The sequence below is a fragment of the Podarcis tiliguerta genome (genome assembly GCF_965153285.1).
Source record: "Podarcis tiliguerta genome assembly, chromosome: 4".
NCBI lineage: Eukaryota > Metazoa > Chordata > Lepidosauria > Squamata > Lacertidae > Podarcis > Podarcis tiliguerta.
In genome coordinates, this window is record NC_139537.1 from 75,106,356 (window position 1) to 75,123,591 (window position 17,236).

Genomic DNA, 17,236 nt, shown 5'->3' on the forward strand with positions numbered 1-17,236 from the left:
TTTCTAGCCTGTATGCTATGCTGTGCCTCTGGCACACCTCCCTGCATCCCATTGGGTCCGTTAGCCCCAGCAGCACAGACAGCTGCAACTGCACACCTGCCAGAGCCCAGGTATCCTTACCAGCACTGGTTAGGAGGAGCAAAGCCTATATAAAGAAGAAGAAGGTCAAGTTCACAGCTCCTGAGGATTGCAACCTTCTTGGAACAAAGGTTTGAGGTCCCCCTAGGGAGAAAAGGACTCCATCTGTGTGGGGCAGTCTGTGAGCATTTTGATGCCACAGTCTTCAATTGGTGGGCACTAGTGGTTTTTCCAAGGATACTGGAACACGTGTGCTATTTTTCTGCTTTTTTGTTTGTAAGTTTATCTTCTTCCTTCCTGGGCTAAGTAAACATTGGAAACTGTTCCATGGGCATGGGCTCTGAGACAACACTCCCACCCCCGTTTCCTCGGTAGGATTGCCCTGCCTGTTAGAAAAATCATATTTAGCAGAGAAAAGGACATTGTCAATAAACTAGGTCACGCATGCTGTGGAATTAACAGGTTTGGTGGTACCCTGGTTTTGACCCATTTACAAAAAAGACACCTTTTTAAAAAACTTCATCATATTCTCTTATCTCACACCCCATTCCTATTGGTAACAGATGTGACCAGGTCTTTTTGTCACCTTGTAGCTCAGCCTGAAAATGGACCCTAGAACTTCACCCTTCTATACATGCCCCCAACTCTTCCTGGAATAAGGAGAGAACTGACTTCCCTCAAATCCGTCTTTGCCTTCCAGTAACGTGGTCACATTTCTTATCAGCATACTTTCAAAAACAACCAAAGTATGTTACTGTTTCACTATCTGCTGTGTTGCCTGGTTATGTTCTTCTCCGATTAGGACTGTTTTTGTCATCCTTATCGTTGGTCCAGCTGCCAAGGTCTCATACCAGCTGCCCCGTCAGTGAAAGATGAAATCTGCTTGCACAAAGCTGAACCTTTTCATTGCTGCCATCTATTTGATTACCGTATTTTCAGCTCTATAACACGCACCCAACCATAACACGCACGTAGTTTTTAGAGGAGGAAAATCCGTAGGCATGCCACCCGTAGGCATTCCCTCCTTAACACGCACAGACATTTCCCCTTACTTTCTAGGAGGAAAAAAGTGAGTGTTATGGTGCAAAAAATATGGTATATCACGGCTGTTCTAGTTGCTGAATTCAGTGGTTCCTTAGTCCCCTGTTATTCATTCAAATATTTTAAAAAAAAACACTTCCATATGAAATACCACAAGGCAGCGTGCAACCTAAAAACAGTGTTACAGCAAAAACAATAGAAATGTCAAACACATCACTAAAAGCGGGTTGGCAAAGAATCTCGGGTTTGAAAGGGAATCATAACAGTTTTTAGAAGACATCTAAAAACCAGCAGGGGTGACGCCTGCTGAACCGCTATTGGCAAGCAGGGCCTACCACACTAAAAGCTCAGTCCCTGGTAATGGCCAGCTGAACCCCGGGGGCATGTGGAAGCACTAAAGGGCCTCATCAGAAGGTATCGGTGATTGTGGCAGAGCATACGGAATAAGGCAGTCCATAAGTTACTTTGGTTCCAGATTTTTGGCTCTCTGAATTTACACAAGAACCATGAACCTGGCTGGATAGCAAATTGGTAACAAATGCTGCTCACCCAGTGGCAGAGTAACATGGTACTAAGAGCTTGCTCCTGTGAACAGCCTGGCTGCTACATTACGCTCTAGTTGCACCTTCTGGACCAGATGCAAGGAAAGCCCCACATAAAACGTGTTACAGTCATTGGGTCTTGAGATTGCCAGTGTGCTCAGGCTCTCCTGGCCCAGGAATGTTCGCAGCTGGTTTACCAGCTAAAGCTGACAGAAGGCGCTCCTAGCCAGAGAGGTCACTTGGGCCTCTTAGCGACAAAGGTGGATGGAGTACCCCCAAGCTGTGAAGCTCTTTCTTCAGAGGGAATGTGATCCTGTTGAGAACAGGCAGCAGACGCTGGAATCGCCCACCCACAAGGCCTCCATCTTTCTAGGATTCAAGGTCAGCTGGTTGGCTTGAACCTGGTCCAGTAGCCTAGGGCTTGGACAGACACTCCTGACTCTCATGTTGTAGAGATATGGAAGAGAACATCACAAGCAATCTCATGACACTTTGTACAGTGGTGCCTCACAAGACGAAATTCATTCGTTCTGCGAGTTTTTTCATCTTGTGAATTTTTCGTCTTGCGAAGCACGGTTTCCCATAGGAAATGCATTGACGGTATCCCATAGGAATGCATTGACGGTTTTAAGAAAAAGGCGCAAGACGTTTTCGTCTCGCGAAGCAAGCCCATAGGGAAATTCATCTTGCGAAGCAACTCAAAAAACAAAAAACTCTTTCGTCTTGCGAGTTTTTCGTCTTGCAAGGCATTCGTCTTGCAAGGTACCACTGCAGTGGAACTCCTCATGAGGGGTGAGCCTCTCTCATGGTCTATATGGAACAGGGGGTATGGGATGGATTCCGTACGTGTTGGAACCAGGATGCACAACAGATGTAAGAGAAGAGGTGTATGAGCCTTTCCTCACCTGGGGAGAGTGTGCAGTGCCAGATTTACGTTTAAGCTAAACAAGCTATAGCTTAGGGCCCCCTCTCTTGGGGGGCCCAAAAAAATTAAAGGAAAAAAAATCTGGATGTACATTTCCAAAATATAAGATAAAAAACCGATAAAATAAAACCTACATGCAGCAACAGTGTTTTGTGTTGTGTAGGTTCCTATGATGTAAGTCATGGGCCCCACCTGCTCCCTAAAATATCACTGGTTTGCTCATTTTTATATATAGGGTGCCTACATTCTTCATGGACTGGTTGCACGGCAACATATAGCATGCAGCTGCCAGTGCAGCACAGTTGAAGTAGGTCAAGCTGTTGTACCTGTTATCTAATATTAAAGAGTGCTTGCAGACTGGTGATCAGGCAGCATAGACTAAGGGCATGAGCATATATTCAACACAAAAAACCGACAATTTGTTGTTGACAAAGGACAGCTGGACATATAAAGGGCCCCATTACCTTCAGTAGCTTAGGGCCTCATCAAACCTAAATCCGGCCCTGGCTGTGCGCACAGGGGGAGCTTGTCTTTCTCCATGCATCTTAGAATCATAGCACTGTAGAGCTGGAAGGGACCCCGAGGGTCATCTAGCCCAACCCCCTGCAACGCAGGAAAATCTGCTAAAGGAGGCCATCCAACCTCTCTTTAAAAAATCTCCAGTGAAGGAGAGTCCGCCTCTTTTTGTTGCAGCCCGTTTTCACGAAGATTCCCACTGGTTGCCCTGTATTTAGCCCCTCTCGTCTATTAGTAGCTCTCTGTCTATAGCGGTGGAATGGGGGGGGGAGATATTCCGCCCGCCACGCGCTGAGGTGGTATCACTCTCTCACTTTTCGTATCTCTACGAAGCGAAGCTGAGCTTTCATTCCCCAGTGCGCAGCTCTAGGGTTGACAGGACGTCACTTCCGATCTCTCCCTCCCCCCCACTCTATTTCCGTCGCGAGGCCGCCGACGCCACAGCGGCGGCTGTTCCCTCTGCGCGAGCCGGCGCGTCGGCTAGCACGTCATTCCTCCTCGAGCGGCGTCGCCTCCTCGGACCGGCGCAGGCTTTGGGCTCCGCACTCTCGCCCTCCCTCTTCGAGCCAGGGGAAGGAGCCTGAGGGGCCCGTTGGCGGCGGACCCTCCTTCGCCCGCCACCATGTTGAGGCGCAGCAGGGCGGAAGTGGACCGTTATGTCTCCTCGCTGCAGGCCTCGGCCTCTTCGCCCAGGGAGGTGAGGCGCCTTCGTTTCGTTTCGTTTCCCTTCCCTTCCCTTCCCCCCCCCCCAACCCGGTTTTGAGGGGAGTTCAGAGGCGGCCCGCCATTGGTCCCCTTCGCTGTTTGTTTTGAGACTCTCCTCCAATGACTGGACGTGATCCGGCGTCGGTTAAGGAGGGGGAGGGAGTTAGTTTGGATTGGCAGCCGCCTCTCGCGCGTGAGGGACACGGGGTTCGAGGGAGGGGGGACTGGCCGGATGGGATTAGGGCAGCGCCTGCTCGCGCATTGGGCCTCCTGTTCCTTGGCTCCAGTGTAACAGAGCATGTGGGATTGTGCCATGATGATTCTAAGGGGGCGGGGCTGTGCTAGGTGATGCAGCTTCAGGAGTGGGGGGGCTGATGGGGGGGGACCACCTTCCAGCCAAAGGGCCTTTCCTTCAAAGCAGCCTCCTGAGGGCTCCACGCCAGGGTCTGGTGGGGCCAGATGCAAAAGTGGGCAGGACATCTTCTGTCCGGGCGTAGTCAAAGGGGGCGTGTTCAGCTCAAATCAAGTATGAATCGAAAGCGGAGGCAATAGTACAGTTCCCTGTTTATTTGTTTGCTTTGTAACACAAAAAACCCCAATAAGAACTAATTTTTTAAAAAGTAAATCAGTAAAAATACTTAACTGAGGTACTGCCCCCTGGCAACATAAATGCTTCCCCTTGCAACGTAAATCCTGGCTACGTCCATGTTCTAACTTACACAGTTATCTCCCAGTCATGCAAAAGTCGGGGGTTTCTGTACCCTTCTAAACACACACACACATCCCTCAGCCCTCCTAGGCAAGCAAGATGTAAGAGTACAGTTGAAGGGCCTATTTCTGCCAGGTGAAAGCACTCAAGTGGCTTGGGAAGGGGTGTGGCCTGGGATGGTCCTGAGTGCCTAGGAGCGTTTGGTGCCTGGGTCTTGGGTCCCCTACCCACGCATTACTGCATAAATTCTGATGAAGAAAAGCCAGTGTCTAATGTAAATTCTTCTGCTTTTTCTATTCGTAAAAAGACAGGAACCACCTCCAGGCCTGTGCTTGGTAATCTTAATGTATGGTGGCTTTTCCATCTAACTTTCACCCAGCTAATATATTGTGAACTTTCCAATGTAAACAGACAGTTGTGGTTCATGATCTGTCTGTGAACCAATATCTTAGGTGGAACCTCCTTCTGAGAAGACATATATACGACTGCCCTCTTAACCCTGTAATCTTTTCACTGTGGCATCATATAGCACTCTTGCCAGCTGCCTCTGGGTGTGGTATAAACTTTATAAATGCTGGTTTAAAAATAGTTGGCATAAGGTTGCTCAACTTACCTTCTTAATGTTTTTTGCTTTAAAAATCCATTCTCAATTACAGTGGCCAGTGGTTATTGTCCTCCTTAAAAACAATGTTTTTTTTCTTCCAACATTTTTCATATGAAGTAGCATTTGGTAATTGAACACTTAACCATGTGTTTGTGTATTTTAAAAATATTTCCTGCAGTTTTCTAGGTGCTACATCATGGATAATTTGATATTCCTATACTGAACTGTATACCGGTAGTTTTTTTCTCTCTCCCCCTCAAAAAAACCCAAAACCTATTGCTGCTTTGGTTAAGTTTCACTTTCCATTCTTAGCAGTTGTGAGTTATGTCCTGGCAGGAATTGGAAGTTGTCCTTCCTAAATTCTAATTAAAGATCATTGCCTTTTCTTACTTGAGGTTTGTGGGATTATTATGGCAAAGAGCTTGAGATAGTCTAGTTTGTTTTTGTATTCTTTGATCTGTTGTCTCTCTGATAAAAGTATTTGTGTCTGAGATGGACATAAAACTAATTAATTTAGGACAAAGCACAGAAATAACTTTCATCAGGCAAATGGGGTATTCCCCTGACGGTACATACAAATGACAAGTTGCAGAAACTATTGAACAGTTCTTCATATAGGTAGACAGTGCTATGGATAATTCAACTAAAGGGAATAAAAAAGAATCCCTGACCTAACATGAAAGTTGCATTTTGTTGTCTTGACTGTCTTAATGAAAGCGTAGTTTCTGAGTATAGGAAGCTACCATACATTTTGCTGTCACTCCCTTCTCTGAAACACCAAATTGACAGTTGTTACTTGTCAGCTTTGAATAATTCACATGGTGGTATCTATATGATAGATTTTATGCTTATACAGAAAAAGGCTGTTACTGGGCCTTAGCAGATAATGGGTGCACTCTGCACTTATAGTACTGAGCATGCTGCAGAAAGAAAAGACAGGGTGGCATTAGATGATCTCTTTTTCCTCCTCTGTGTACCCCCAAAATCTCCGAATGATCCACTAATCCCTGGAGCAGATTTTGAGGACCAACAGGGAGCATAACCCTTGTTACATAAGTGGATACCCAGCATGGTTTTGACTCCAGGGTTCTGCTGTATTTGGCACAAGGCATTAAGTTTTGCTCTAAATGCAAATTGCAGGAGGGACTACATTTCTGCCCTGGGTCCTGGCAGTTTGCAGCTCTGCTGGTTAGTGCTGCAAAGTTCACAATTTCTGCAAAGCCTAGTGTTTGTCACTGGTGCCGTTAGCTGAAAGTTTCTATCAAGATGAGGACCTCTTTCTTTGCCTTCCACTATATATCAGGGTTATTTTTTCCAAAAATAGCCACCATTGAAAACAGCAACAAATAGATATTCAGAATTAACAAGAAGTAAGGAAGCAAATGAACACCTCAGTCTTAGTCATTGATTAGGCCTTGGCACATCTACATATGGTGCTATTGAATAGGCCTTTGTCCTCAAAAGGCAATCAGTATGACTTATACTTGGCTATTTCATGATTACAAAACTTACTGTTTTTGATAACCATTATTTAAGCATAAACGTAAAGGGACCCCTGACCATTAGGTCCAGTCGTGACCGACTCTGGGGTTGTGGCGCTCATCTCGCTTTACTGGCCGAGGGAGCCGGCGTACAGCTTCCGGGTCATGTGGCCAGCATGACTAAGCCGCTTCTGGCGAACCAGAGCAGCTCACAGAAACGCCGTTTACCTTCCCGCTGGAGCGGTACCTATTTATCTACTTGCACTTTGACGTGCTTTCGAACTGCTAGGTTGGCAGGATATTTAAGCATAGATTAGGTTAATTTGATTAGGCTGGTAATGGAGATGTAGTTGGCACATAACTTCCATCTTGGAACAGTAAATGTTCTTTGTCAGAGAACATTCAACCACCCAGGCCTTGACTGGTGAGGGAGGCAGTTTCAGGAACCCTCTTTGAACTTATTTTTTAAGAAATACTTTAGCATCTAGCGCAGCTCATTACAGTTGTTAAACAGCAGGTAGAACAATCACTATTGCATGGTCTTCAAGATCCTCAGCAATTTTCAAGTGGTCTGAGGAATAGGAGTTTGGGAATCACTGATCTAGAGGCTTGCTGTGGTTCATTCCTGTCAATGGACAATAACTTATTGTGATGAATTAAATGCTTAGAAAGAGGCTTGGAAACAGCTCTTTCTCACTCTAGCATTGTAAATTCTTTAAGGATAGAGTTATGCAGATAAAATTCTGGCTGTTCAATGATCAAACTCTTAAGTGAATTACTATCAGCATTAACAAAAGTATTTTTCTCTCTAGAAATCCATGAAAGGATTCTTTTTTGCTAAGCTGTATTATGAAACAAAGGAATATGAATTGGCTAAAAGGTAATACAAAATATTATTCTTTAAAATGTGTAATTATTCCAATGATTGATTTTACTCTGATTCAGCGTAACTTGTTTTTGCTTAATTGTTTGAGAGAACTCTGCATGATGAGTGTTGATAGGCTTATACCAACCACCCCCAACTTGCTGTTCTCCAGATGTTTTGTCTGCAGCTGATAAGGCTGAAGATCAAAACATCCAGAAGGCACCAGGTTGGAGAATGCTGCCTTTTACTAATCATATATAATTATTTTCAGGTTTTATATTGTTCCATGTAGAACTAACGCCGGCAGTTGCTTCATAACCAAGTACTGTGGTTTTTGCATTGTTAAATTAAATATGCCAAGCTTGGGGCTCCTAATTCACATTTATAGTGTGACTATCAAATGCACTGACATCACCTATGTCTATTCTGGAATGATATCATTAGCCATTGATGGCTGCTGTGTTAACTTGCTATGCTGTTTTTTAAAGGTACATATCTACATATCTCAGTGTCCAAGAAAGAGATCCCAAGGCACACAAATTCTTGGGACAACTCTATGAAGCTGAAGAAAACATAGAGAAAGCTGTAGGCTGTTATAAGGTAAAAAAAATAATGCTTCTACATTTTGCCTACATTATTGTTGCTAGAGGCTGTTGTATATGAAATATTTACTTAGATATATTTTATTTTGCTAGAGCATATTTTGGAATGCTATGAAATATTTTTAAAGTGTTGTTGCCTTGGCTATAATTAAACAATAAAATTACCAAATGTCAGTCCCACAAAATCTTCTGTTGCCTCCAAAGAAGTATGTGTTTTGAGCATGGGTAAGGCATGGTTGTAGAGCAGCCACCAAGACTGTCCCTTACAAGATGTAATTCTGTAGTATTCCATGGGGGGGGGAAGGATTCCTAGGGTAACAATTGGCCATTCCCACCTCAGATTGCCACACAGAGAGTTGGCAAAATAATTTGAGTGATTCTGAAACACTTAACAGGTCATTTAGGTTACGACGTTATGTTCCGTGGTATCAAAAGATAGTCCAATTGGGTCAATATAGTGAGGGGAACTTCCTGTTGATTCCTGAAGCATGAAATGTTGACCAGATGACTGTTGATTATAATGCTGAGCTTCTCATTGGTCTTGATTCATAATTCTGGTATCTTTTAAATAGACCTTAGAGTTTAAATAGACCTTAGAGTTTTCCTTGTTCTGGAAAGCACAGAACCAAACAGAAGAAATATTTTTTACACACACACACACACACACACACACACTTGCATATCATCTGAGCTGGGCTGTCAAGCAGCAAGAAGTTATAGCAATCAACTTCTCATATAAGTTTCAGGGAATATTAGCTCTTCCATCATTTGAGCTAGGATCTCAACCTGAATTTTTCATATCCCACCTTAGCACATAAGCTACTGTGCCTTACTTTGTGTTATAAGCTTAATAAAAAGTCCACTTTAATATTGAATTTTGGAGTAGGTGACAGGAATCCTGCTGAGTTGGCCTTTTGTGATGGGTTCCCCTATAGCCTTTAGAACCAATGAAAGGAATTCTGTGCTGTCTGCTAAGTGATAGAATCACAGTATGGAATTTAGCCACATCTTGACTTGTCAGCTTGGGAAATGCTCAGACTGTGTTGTGGTACAGGGCAACTTGGCAAGGAAAAGCAACACTTCTGTGAATCATGTTTCTGTTCTGTACAAATACTTGTCTCTTGTGATATTTCATAAGCATAACATCATTCTCTAATGCTAAAGCATGCCACACCTGTCTAGAAGGCTTTCCCTTTCTTGGTCCTTTGTGAATGCTGTGTTTATGAAGTGGTGAAGGCTGCACTAATCTCCAGAAGTGTGGTAACAAAGTAGTCACCTGCATCTCTTCCATCATTCTTCTACACCTGAGTAGCATTGCAAATAAGGCAGTGAAGTGATCTCAGTGAAGTGAGCTGTATAAGCCTCTTTAACTTGGTTTATGTGTTCTGGTAGTCTATATTGCAACATTTTGCATCACAGAAAAACAGAATTAAACTATATATACGGTACTTCTTCTTTTCAATTGTGGCTTTAGCGTTCAGTGGAGTTGAACCCAACACAGAAAGACCTTGTATTGAAGATTGCAGAGCTGCTGTGCAGTAATGATATTACTGATGGAAGAGCAAAATACTGGGTTGACAGAGCAGCCAAGCTTTTTCCTGGAAGCCCTTCAGTTTTTCGACTAAAGGTAACCTTCACCCCCCCCCCAAACCTACCTTGAGTATTGTCACAGCTTACAAAATAAACCTGGGCACAATTTGGACACAATCTTTACATGAAATTGGCAGTATGAAAAGTTTGGCAATAACTTAGTAGTTGTAACTTTGTTAATACCTGCTGTTTTTTTCTCAAAAAAAAAGTAGAAACCTGATAACATGTAACAACACTTCCTTTCATAGTTAAGAAACTCCTGATTTTTTTTTAAAGCCCCCCCTCAAAGAAACTGCAATGCATTTCCAGATATGTAGTGGATTAAGATGTTTATTGCTATATTGTCTCAAAACTAGCTTGCTTATGCAGTGCAGTTTTATATAAAGAAGCAATAAGAATGATGTTATTCCTTGAGAATGCTTGAAAGCCTTGTGTTTAAATAAATAAATAAAAAATGTCAACCCTTTTATCTTTACTGTAGGAGAGTCTGGTGGATTGCAAGAGTGAGACTGGATGGAACCAGCTTCTTGATTTGATCCAGTCTGAATTGTGTGCCAGACCTGATGATGTTTATGTTAACATTCGGTTAGTGAAGCTGTACTTATCAAACAAAAACCTTGCAGCTGCTGTGGCACACTGTCAGGAAGCAGAGAAAAAAATACCATTGCAGTCAAGCTTGGAATGGTGTTCGTGTGTTGTACATACACTTAAGGTTTGTTTAATTATATTTGTCTTGTAAAAATATTTCTTTTTGTAATTTCCTGTAGAAAATATTATTGTAACTTCAAGTGAAGACTAAACCCAGTTTAAACTTTTTTTATTAATTGGATCCAGTTGCATGACAGAACTTACTTTTGATCAGAGTTTGAGCAAGTAAATAACATTATAATAAGCAGGTCTACAAAGGCCTACAATATGCTTTTACTGGGTTTCATCTACAAATGCCCCTCATGAGAAAGGTATCTTCAGCCCCTAGAAAAGCCATTTCACATTTGACTAGGCATTTATAAGAAACATTGAGACTAAGTCAAAAGCTGTTCTTTCAAGTGCACAACCTTGTGAGGAGCCTGAGAACTACACTAGACTCTACCTATGGTAGGACTGCATGAACTCATGCAAGTACCTGTGGAACAGCCCTAAAAACACTTCCTTTTGTTCATGATTTTGCCTTGCTAAAATACAGTGAGTCACCCCAGTGATCTAGAACATGGACAACACATGGAGGTGTTCAGGGCCTTCTGCAGTACATGAAGCAGACTGGCATATTTTTGTCCTGCCACTCAAGCCTCACTCTTCGGAGGGCATGTGCAAAATGCTGAAAAGTCCTTCCTTATCAGCATTTTCCACACACCCTCAGCTCTTTCATTGCTACTTTTGGAGTCCACTGAGGTAATGATGCTCAGTTGGTGTCTTAAAAGATTGCTTAAAATATCCCTGATAAAGCTGCTAAAAATAAAATCCTCACAGTCTACCCGGAATAAGATTTTTGCTTTATTTAATTTTGGGCTGCTGAATTTCAGTAGAGAATGAGTACACAAAGTAGGGACTGATCTTGCATAATAAAACACATTGGAGATCTGATGGCTGAGCCATAATATAAATTGACTAAACCAAAAACTTTTTAATTCCCCCCCCTAGGAATATCTTGACTCTCCACAGGAGTTGGACTCCAATAAACCTAACGAGCAAAAGACTAGATCCCGTCGGGATCTCTTGTTGGCTTATTCAAATCTGGTTGTAATGACACTTTCAAACAGAGGTGTAGAAGAAAGCAGAGAATCCCTCCAAAGGTATCTTGATTTGTTCAATTCAGAATGCTTCTAAATGATAGCCTCTTGATGAAATGCCCCCATTTTTGTATTGTGAAATGTCCTTGCTTTTGTATTGTGTCCGCACGAAAGCCCCTTAATTCAGTTGAATGTTTTATTAGTTGCTTTCATGTGCTGCTTTTTGCACATTTGCAGTGTATATATGTGTCATATATGGCAGAGGAACAATAAGCTGGAGCCACTAGTAAAGAAACCAGTCAAAATAATTTACTGGTGTTGCTGTTTCTGTAACAGTACTTTGTTGAGCCATGAAGCTACTGTTATTAATGAACACTTGTCTTGTAGCTTTGATCATGCACTCCATTCAGTGAAACCTTATGCAGCTGGAGGTGATGAACTTTCTGTAACTTTCCTGGAAATGAAAGGCCACTTCTACATGCATGCTGGAACTCTGCTGTTGAAAATGGCCCAGGAAAGTGAAATGCAGTGGAGAGCTGTTTCGGAATTGGCAGCTTTATGTTACCTTCTAGCTTTTCAGGTAAGTTCTTCTCAAGTAACATGTTGCCCTCAATCATTTAGAGTATTTGTGCTGTAGATTTCAGTGTTAAAAGTGCCAAGGAGTGTTTGTATATGCATGATACTGCAGGGGGGTGAAATTAGCTCTGTTCGTGCTTTTTACAGTGGTGCCCCGCAAGACAAATTCCTCGCAAGACGGAAAACCCGCTAGACGAAAGGGTTTTCCGTTTTGGAGGTGCTTCGCAAAACGAATTTCATATGGGCTTGCTTCGCAAGATGAAAATGTATTGTGAGTTGCTGCGATTTTTTTCCGCTCCCCACCCCCTTTTTCTAAGGCACTAAGCTGCTAATAGCCTTTTAGCAGCTAATCCGCTAATCCCTTAAGCCTTTTAATAGCCGCTAAACTGCTAATAGCGCTAATCCGCTAATGGGGTTGCTTCGCAAGACGAAAAAACCGCTAGGCCAAGAGACTCACGGGCACCACTGTATTTTTTTATTTTTTTTTAAGTACAAAATCAAAAAGGAATGCTTTTCGGTAGAATTGCATATCTAGAGGTAAAAGGAAATAAGTATGCGTGAAATCAGGAGGAATCTGCTGTCTACAGATTTAGCCCAGCCAAGTAATTTTGCTGTGCACCTTTGGCTTTCGTGGGAAGCCAACACATTGTATCCCAGTATACCGTACTATTGTCTTCATTCTTGCTTGGAGAATAGTGTAGTTCAGTGTGGCTGCTGCCTGGATGCGCACACATCCTCTTCTGGCACCTTTACTAAACTAGCTGCACTGTGTGCCATTATTGCAATGCACTAATGGAAGTTTTTAATGTTTGATATTTTATTCTGTTTAATATTCTGTTGGGAGCCACCCAGAGTGGCTGGGAAAACCCAGCCAGATGGACGCCGTATAAATAATAAATTATTATTTTTTATTATTTATACATACATACATACATACATACATCTGGGATAATTAGGATGCTTTTCATTGCTTTGACAGATTCTATCATCCTCTTTTGCCAGTTTTCTCTCCAGTTTTCTCTCCAGCCAAAGGGCAAAGTCCCTAGCCCTGCCTTCCCAAATCTGTTGCCCATCAGATGTTTTTTATTACAGTTTGCATCATCTGTGATCTCTGGACATGTCTGGGACTGATAGGAATTGTAGTCCAAAACATTTGGAGGCCAACAGATTGGGTGAGGTTGCTCTGGACTCTCTAAAGTTAGCTCTATCAAATAATTACTGTTGGGCTGTTCTTAAATGACCTTCCACCACCATATCTTGATGAGTAAAAGCAAGACTTGCAGTTCAAAATACTATTCCTTTCCCTTCATTTCTTGAGAAAGAAGCAATAAGTCTGTATTCATTCAACTTGTCCTTGGCATAGAGCAATATAGAGTCAAAAAATGTTCAGCTTGGCACTTTGGACAGAAATGTAATGTAAAATTTATGATTGTACTAGACATGATTTTTACACTTCACAGAAATGGATTTTATTCTTAAGCTCAGTATTGTTATAATATATTTCACTGCAGAGCGAATTCTTTACACTTGTCTAATCTCTACCAGGTTCCTAGACCAAAGTCAAAACTAATAAAAGGCGATCAAGCTGAACAAGAGAAGTTGGAAATGTTAGCCTGTGATCGACAGAGCCAGTCTGGTAATAATATTCAAAGTCAGATTTCATTTTAAAATCAAAGCTGTGGACATCTAGTAGCAATTCTAAAGCAGCGTGTAAAGACTTCACTCAGTTAAAATTAAAAGTAACAAACCTTTAACAGGCAATGCTAAGAATTCAAAGCATAATGTGGGTTTTAAAGAATGGCAGCGCTAGAGGCCCCAGCATAACTTTTCAATTTGTCCTCTTGACTAAGATTCATTTTCTGCCTTCTGAGTCTTCAAACCTGCAGTTATTTCCCCTTTGAACAAAATGTTTTAAATTTAAGAACTTAACTCTTTGGGTGGTATTCAACAAAGTACTTCCACTAGCACAAGGATTTCTGCTTGTACTGTACAACGCAACTTCCCCTCTTTCTCTCCCCATATGCCTCACACCCTCCCCAGATCTGCCCTAGAAGGTTGAAGGAATCCCAGAACAGATTTAGCAGGCATGGAAGGGAAGTTCTGTTATGTGGCCAAAGTTCTTGTACCAGCGGAACTACTTCATTCAATACTACCCTCTGAACTCAAGTTATGGACTTGACAAATTTATTCAAGGGGTTGTATCTACCAAAGTATTTTCATTTGCACAAGGACTTTCATTCGCTCACTAAAAGTGTTGCCACCTCCTTCTCTCCCTAGATGCTCCCCAAATTTGTTCTGGGGGTTCCTAACAACACTCTGGAGCAGATATTATGTGGGGGGAGTGTCTCAGGGGGGAGTTTCATTGTGCAGGCTGAAGTCCTTGCATAAATTGAACAACTTCATTGGATACACGATATTTGGTGTATTTTTGCCAAATAGAAACTTGACTTTTGGTTAATCATGTATCTCTTATCTTTTCAGGACATATGCTTCTAAACCTAAGCCGTAGGAAGCAGGATTTTTTCAAGGAGATTGTTGAATCATTTGCAAACAAGAGTGGACAGTCTGCCTTAATTGATGCACTATTTGGGAGTGGTTCTTCTACAGAGAATTCCTTTCTTGGCACAGATGATATCAGAAATGTTGGTGTGCAAGTACCAGAATATGTAGAACTAGCTAGATACGATATTGGTAAGAAGATTGTTTTGAGTGTTTGTTTATTTATTTATTTGTATATTATAAATTCATTGCATATTATGAAATAGATACACATACAGCATGATACTTCAAGATTAAAAACACTGGAAGAAGCAGGTGAATTTAAATACTAGCTCATGTAAAGATATTAAAGTGGACTGGGGAACATATTTTGCACCAGTGACCATATCTTAATCTGCCCCCCCCCCCCCGACCAAGTTTGACAGGAGGGGAAGTATTCTACCTGCCAGTAACGGGGGGTCACATGATTGGTAGATGAGTTGCCCTGCCCATATGTCTAAATTCCTTGCAGTCTCTGCTGTCCTGTTTGAGCATGGGAGAGCAGGAAATTCATTTGGAAACAAGTGCCTATTTCTTTGTTGTGTGATTGAGCAGTCTGTCCAGGCCAGTGTCTAAAGCAGGCATTAGCTCTAGCAGGGATTGCTGCATTGTGCAGCAGCAAAGAAAAAAGCAGGGTATGTAGCTTTTGTTTCTCCACACAAAAGCAAGGGGACTTGTTTGTTTGTTTGTTTGTTTTGGAAAGCCCAGCTCATGGTGATGCTTTTTGGAGGTTGAAGAGATCAGTGCAGTTTGGGTTTTCCAAAAAAGTCTCACTCATCAGCTGATATTACCAGTTGTGTCAGCTGATTGATGAATGAGCATGGTTTGGAAAGATGGCCTCGCAGGCCAAATGGAACCCCCTGATGGGTCCAGATTGACTCCTGGACTTGAGTTCCCCCACCCCTCCTTTAAACGAACTCACTTTTGCAAGTGTACCAATTTACATATATGGGTATGCTTTGATTATCAAAGCAGTTTGCATAACTTAAGATGCTAAATTCTCTGACTAGTTGTATTTAGAAGCGGTAGTGAATAATGGCTTATGTACCACAGTAGATGGTGTTTGTGTTTCTGTCATTCTAAACAGAGAATACTTGTAGACAGGTCTGTAGAAATCTAAATAGCCAGGGGAGCCTCAGTAACTGGCAAAACTGCATTGGAAACTACTACTGAACTATGTTTTGAACACCTGCTTTGTACAGGATGTGAGCTGAGGCATTGATTCACATTTTTAACTGTTTTGGAATTAACATGAGATGTTGGCTTGCTTACTGTCTTCTGCTGTCGTATCACACAGTTGCATCTTTAGAAATGAACCAGCACTTTCTTGTTGTTAGGTGCCATTAGAGCCCACGGTGGTAGTCTCCAACACCTCGTATGGCTTGGTCTGCAGTGGAAATCCATATCACCCCTGCAAACCTTTCGCAAATGGTTGAAGCAACTTTTCCACTTGCCTCAGGAAACATCCAGACTTGAGACCAATGCTCCTGAATCGATTTGCATGTTGGACCTTGAAGTAAGGAAATGCTTCCAGCATTAATTTCTACCACAATTTGAGTTAATAAGGCAATTTATTGTATAACTTAAAATGTGTGTGTTTGCAAAACAGGTATTTCTGCTTGGGGTGATATTTACCTGTCATTTGCAATTGGAAGAGAAATTTAATACCAAGTACACTGTGCACCAGCCTCAATTCCTACCACTACCAGTATGCAAGCAACTTTGTACCGAGAGGCAGAGGGCCTGGTGGGATGCTGTTTATGCTCTTGTTCACAAACAAACTGTGTAAGTATGACTTTTTTTGGTTATGGTAGTCATCCTTACAATAGATATGTGGCTGTAGACTACATATAGCAGCTTTTAATGCCCATTTCTCATGCTGAAGGATTATATATATGACAGCTTGTGTGAAATGGCTGGCTTTTACATATTTACAAGAAAACTTTTTTGATCCTTTGTCTTTTTGGTTAAAAATTGACTTTATAACTTTTAGTCTATAATCAAGCAGAAACTGGTAATTAAGAACTACATTATGCAGCTGACTCATTTCTGTTGCACACATTACTTTTCAGGTCTGGGACAGCAGCAAAAGTGAGGCTTCTAGTCCAACATGAAATAAGCATCCTCAGAGCCTTAGGTAAACATGGTCTTCAGCCAGCTCTGATCATGCACTGGGCAAAAAGTCTCCTTAAAACAGTAAGTAGGAAGATGCCATTTTTAATAAATTTGAAGCTATAAAGTTAATTTCTTAACCTTGTATAATCCATGCAGCCTATTGCAGGTATTTTGATTATAAGTGGGGAGACAAGTCTGGAATGTAGTTGCCACCACCTTTTAAACCACCAATGGACAACCTCTGGCCCTGCCTAAATGACTTAAGCTCCAGATATCTGAAAGACTATCTTCATCTCTACTAACTTTCTCTAGTGTTAAGGTCTTCAGAGGAGAATCTCTTGGTAATTGGTAATTGCTGCCAACTGCTGCCCAAGAGAGGGCTTTCTCTGTGGCAGTCCCTAAATTATGGGACTTCCTCCCCATCATTGTGTCTGGCATCTTCATTGTATAGTTTTTGCTGTATGCTGAAGATACAGCTCTTTACCCTGGCCTTTGACAGTTAAGGTATTTTATTTTGTAAATTATTCAATGAATGGTTTCATTTGTCTTATAATTGTGACTGTTTCACCAGCTTTTATAATTGTATATTCTGTTGTCATAATCCACCCTGTAACCTTCCAGT

General features: G+C 42.0%; 1 protein-coding gene across 8 annotated transcripts in view; it reads left to right on the forward strand.

Annotated features, from left to right (window-relative positions):
• Positions 1–3,475: 3,475 nt before the first annotated feature.
• Positions 3,476–17,236, forward strand: part of RGPD4 (RANBP2 like and GRIP domain containing 4) — a 36,921-nt gene continuing 23,160 nt past the window's right edge. For all 8 annotated transcript variants that reach the window (XM_083437522.1, XM_083437524.1, XM_083437523.1 and 5 more), the window contains exons 1-12: positions 3,476–3,799; positions 7,414–7,481; positions 7,955–8,066; positions 9,543–9,695; positions 10,140–10,370; positions 11,297–11,448; positions 11,773–11,965; positions 13,507–13,597; positions 14,443–14,652; positions 15,837–16,015; positions 16,109–16,284; positions 16,572–16,695. In XM_083437522.1, the coding sequence (XP_083293648.1) occupies positions 3,725–3,799; positions 7,414–7,481; positions 7,955–8,066; positions 9,543–9,695; positions 10,140–10,370; positions 11,297–11,448; positions 11,773–11,965; positions 13,507–13,597; positions 14,443–14,652; positions 15,837–16,015; positions 16,109–16,284; positions 16,572–16,695 (1,764 nt within the window). In that variant the 5' untranslated portion in view covers positions 3,476–3,724. The remainder of the gene's footprint in view (positions 3,800–7,413; positions 7,482–7,954; positions 8,067–9,542; positions 9,696–10,139; positions 10,371–11,296; positions 11,449–11,772; positions 11,966–13,506; positions 13,598–14,442; positions 14,653–15,836; positions 16,016–16,108; positions 16,285–16,571; positions 16,696–17,236) is intronic.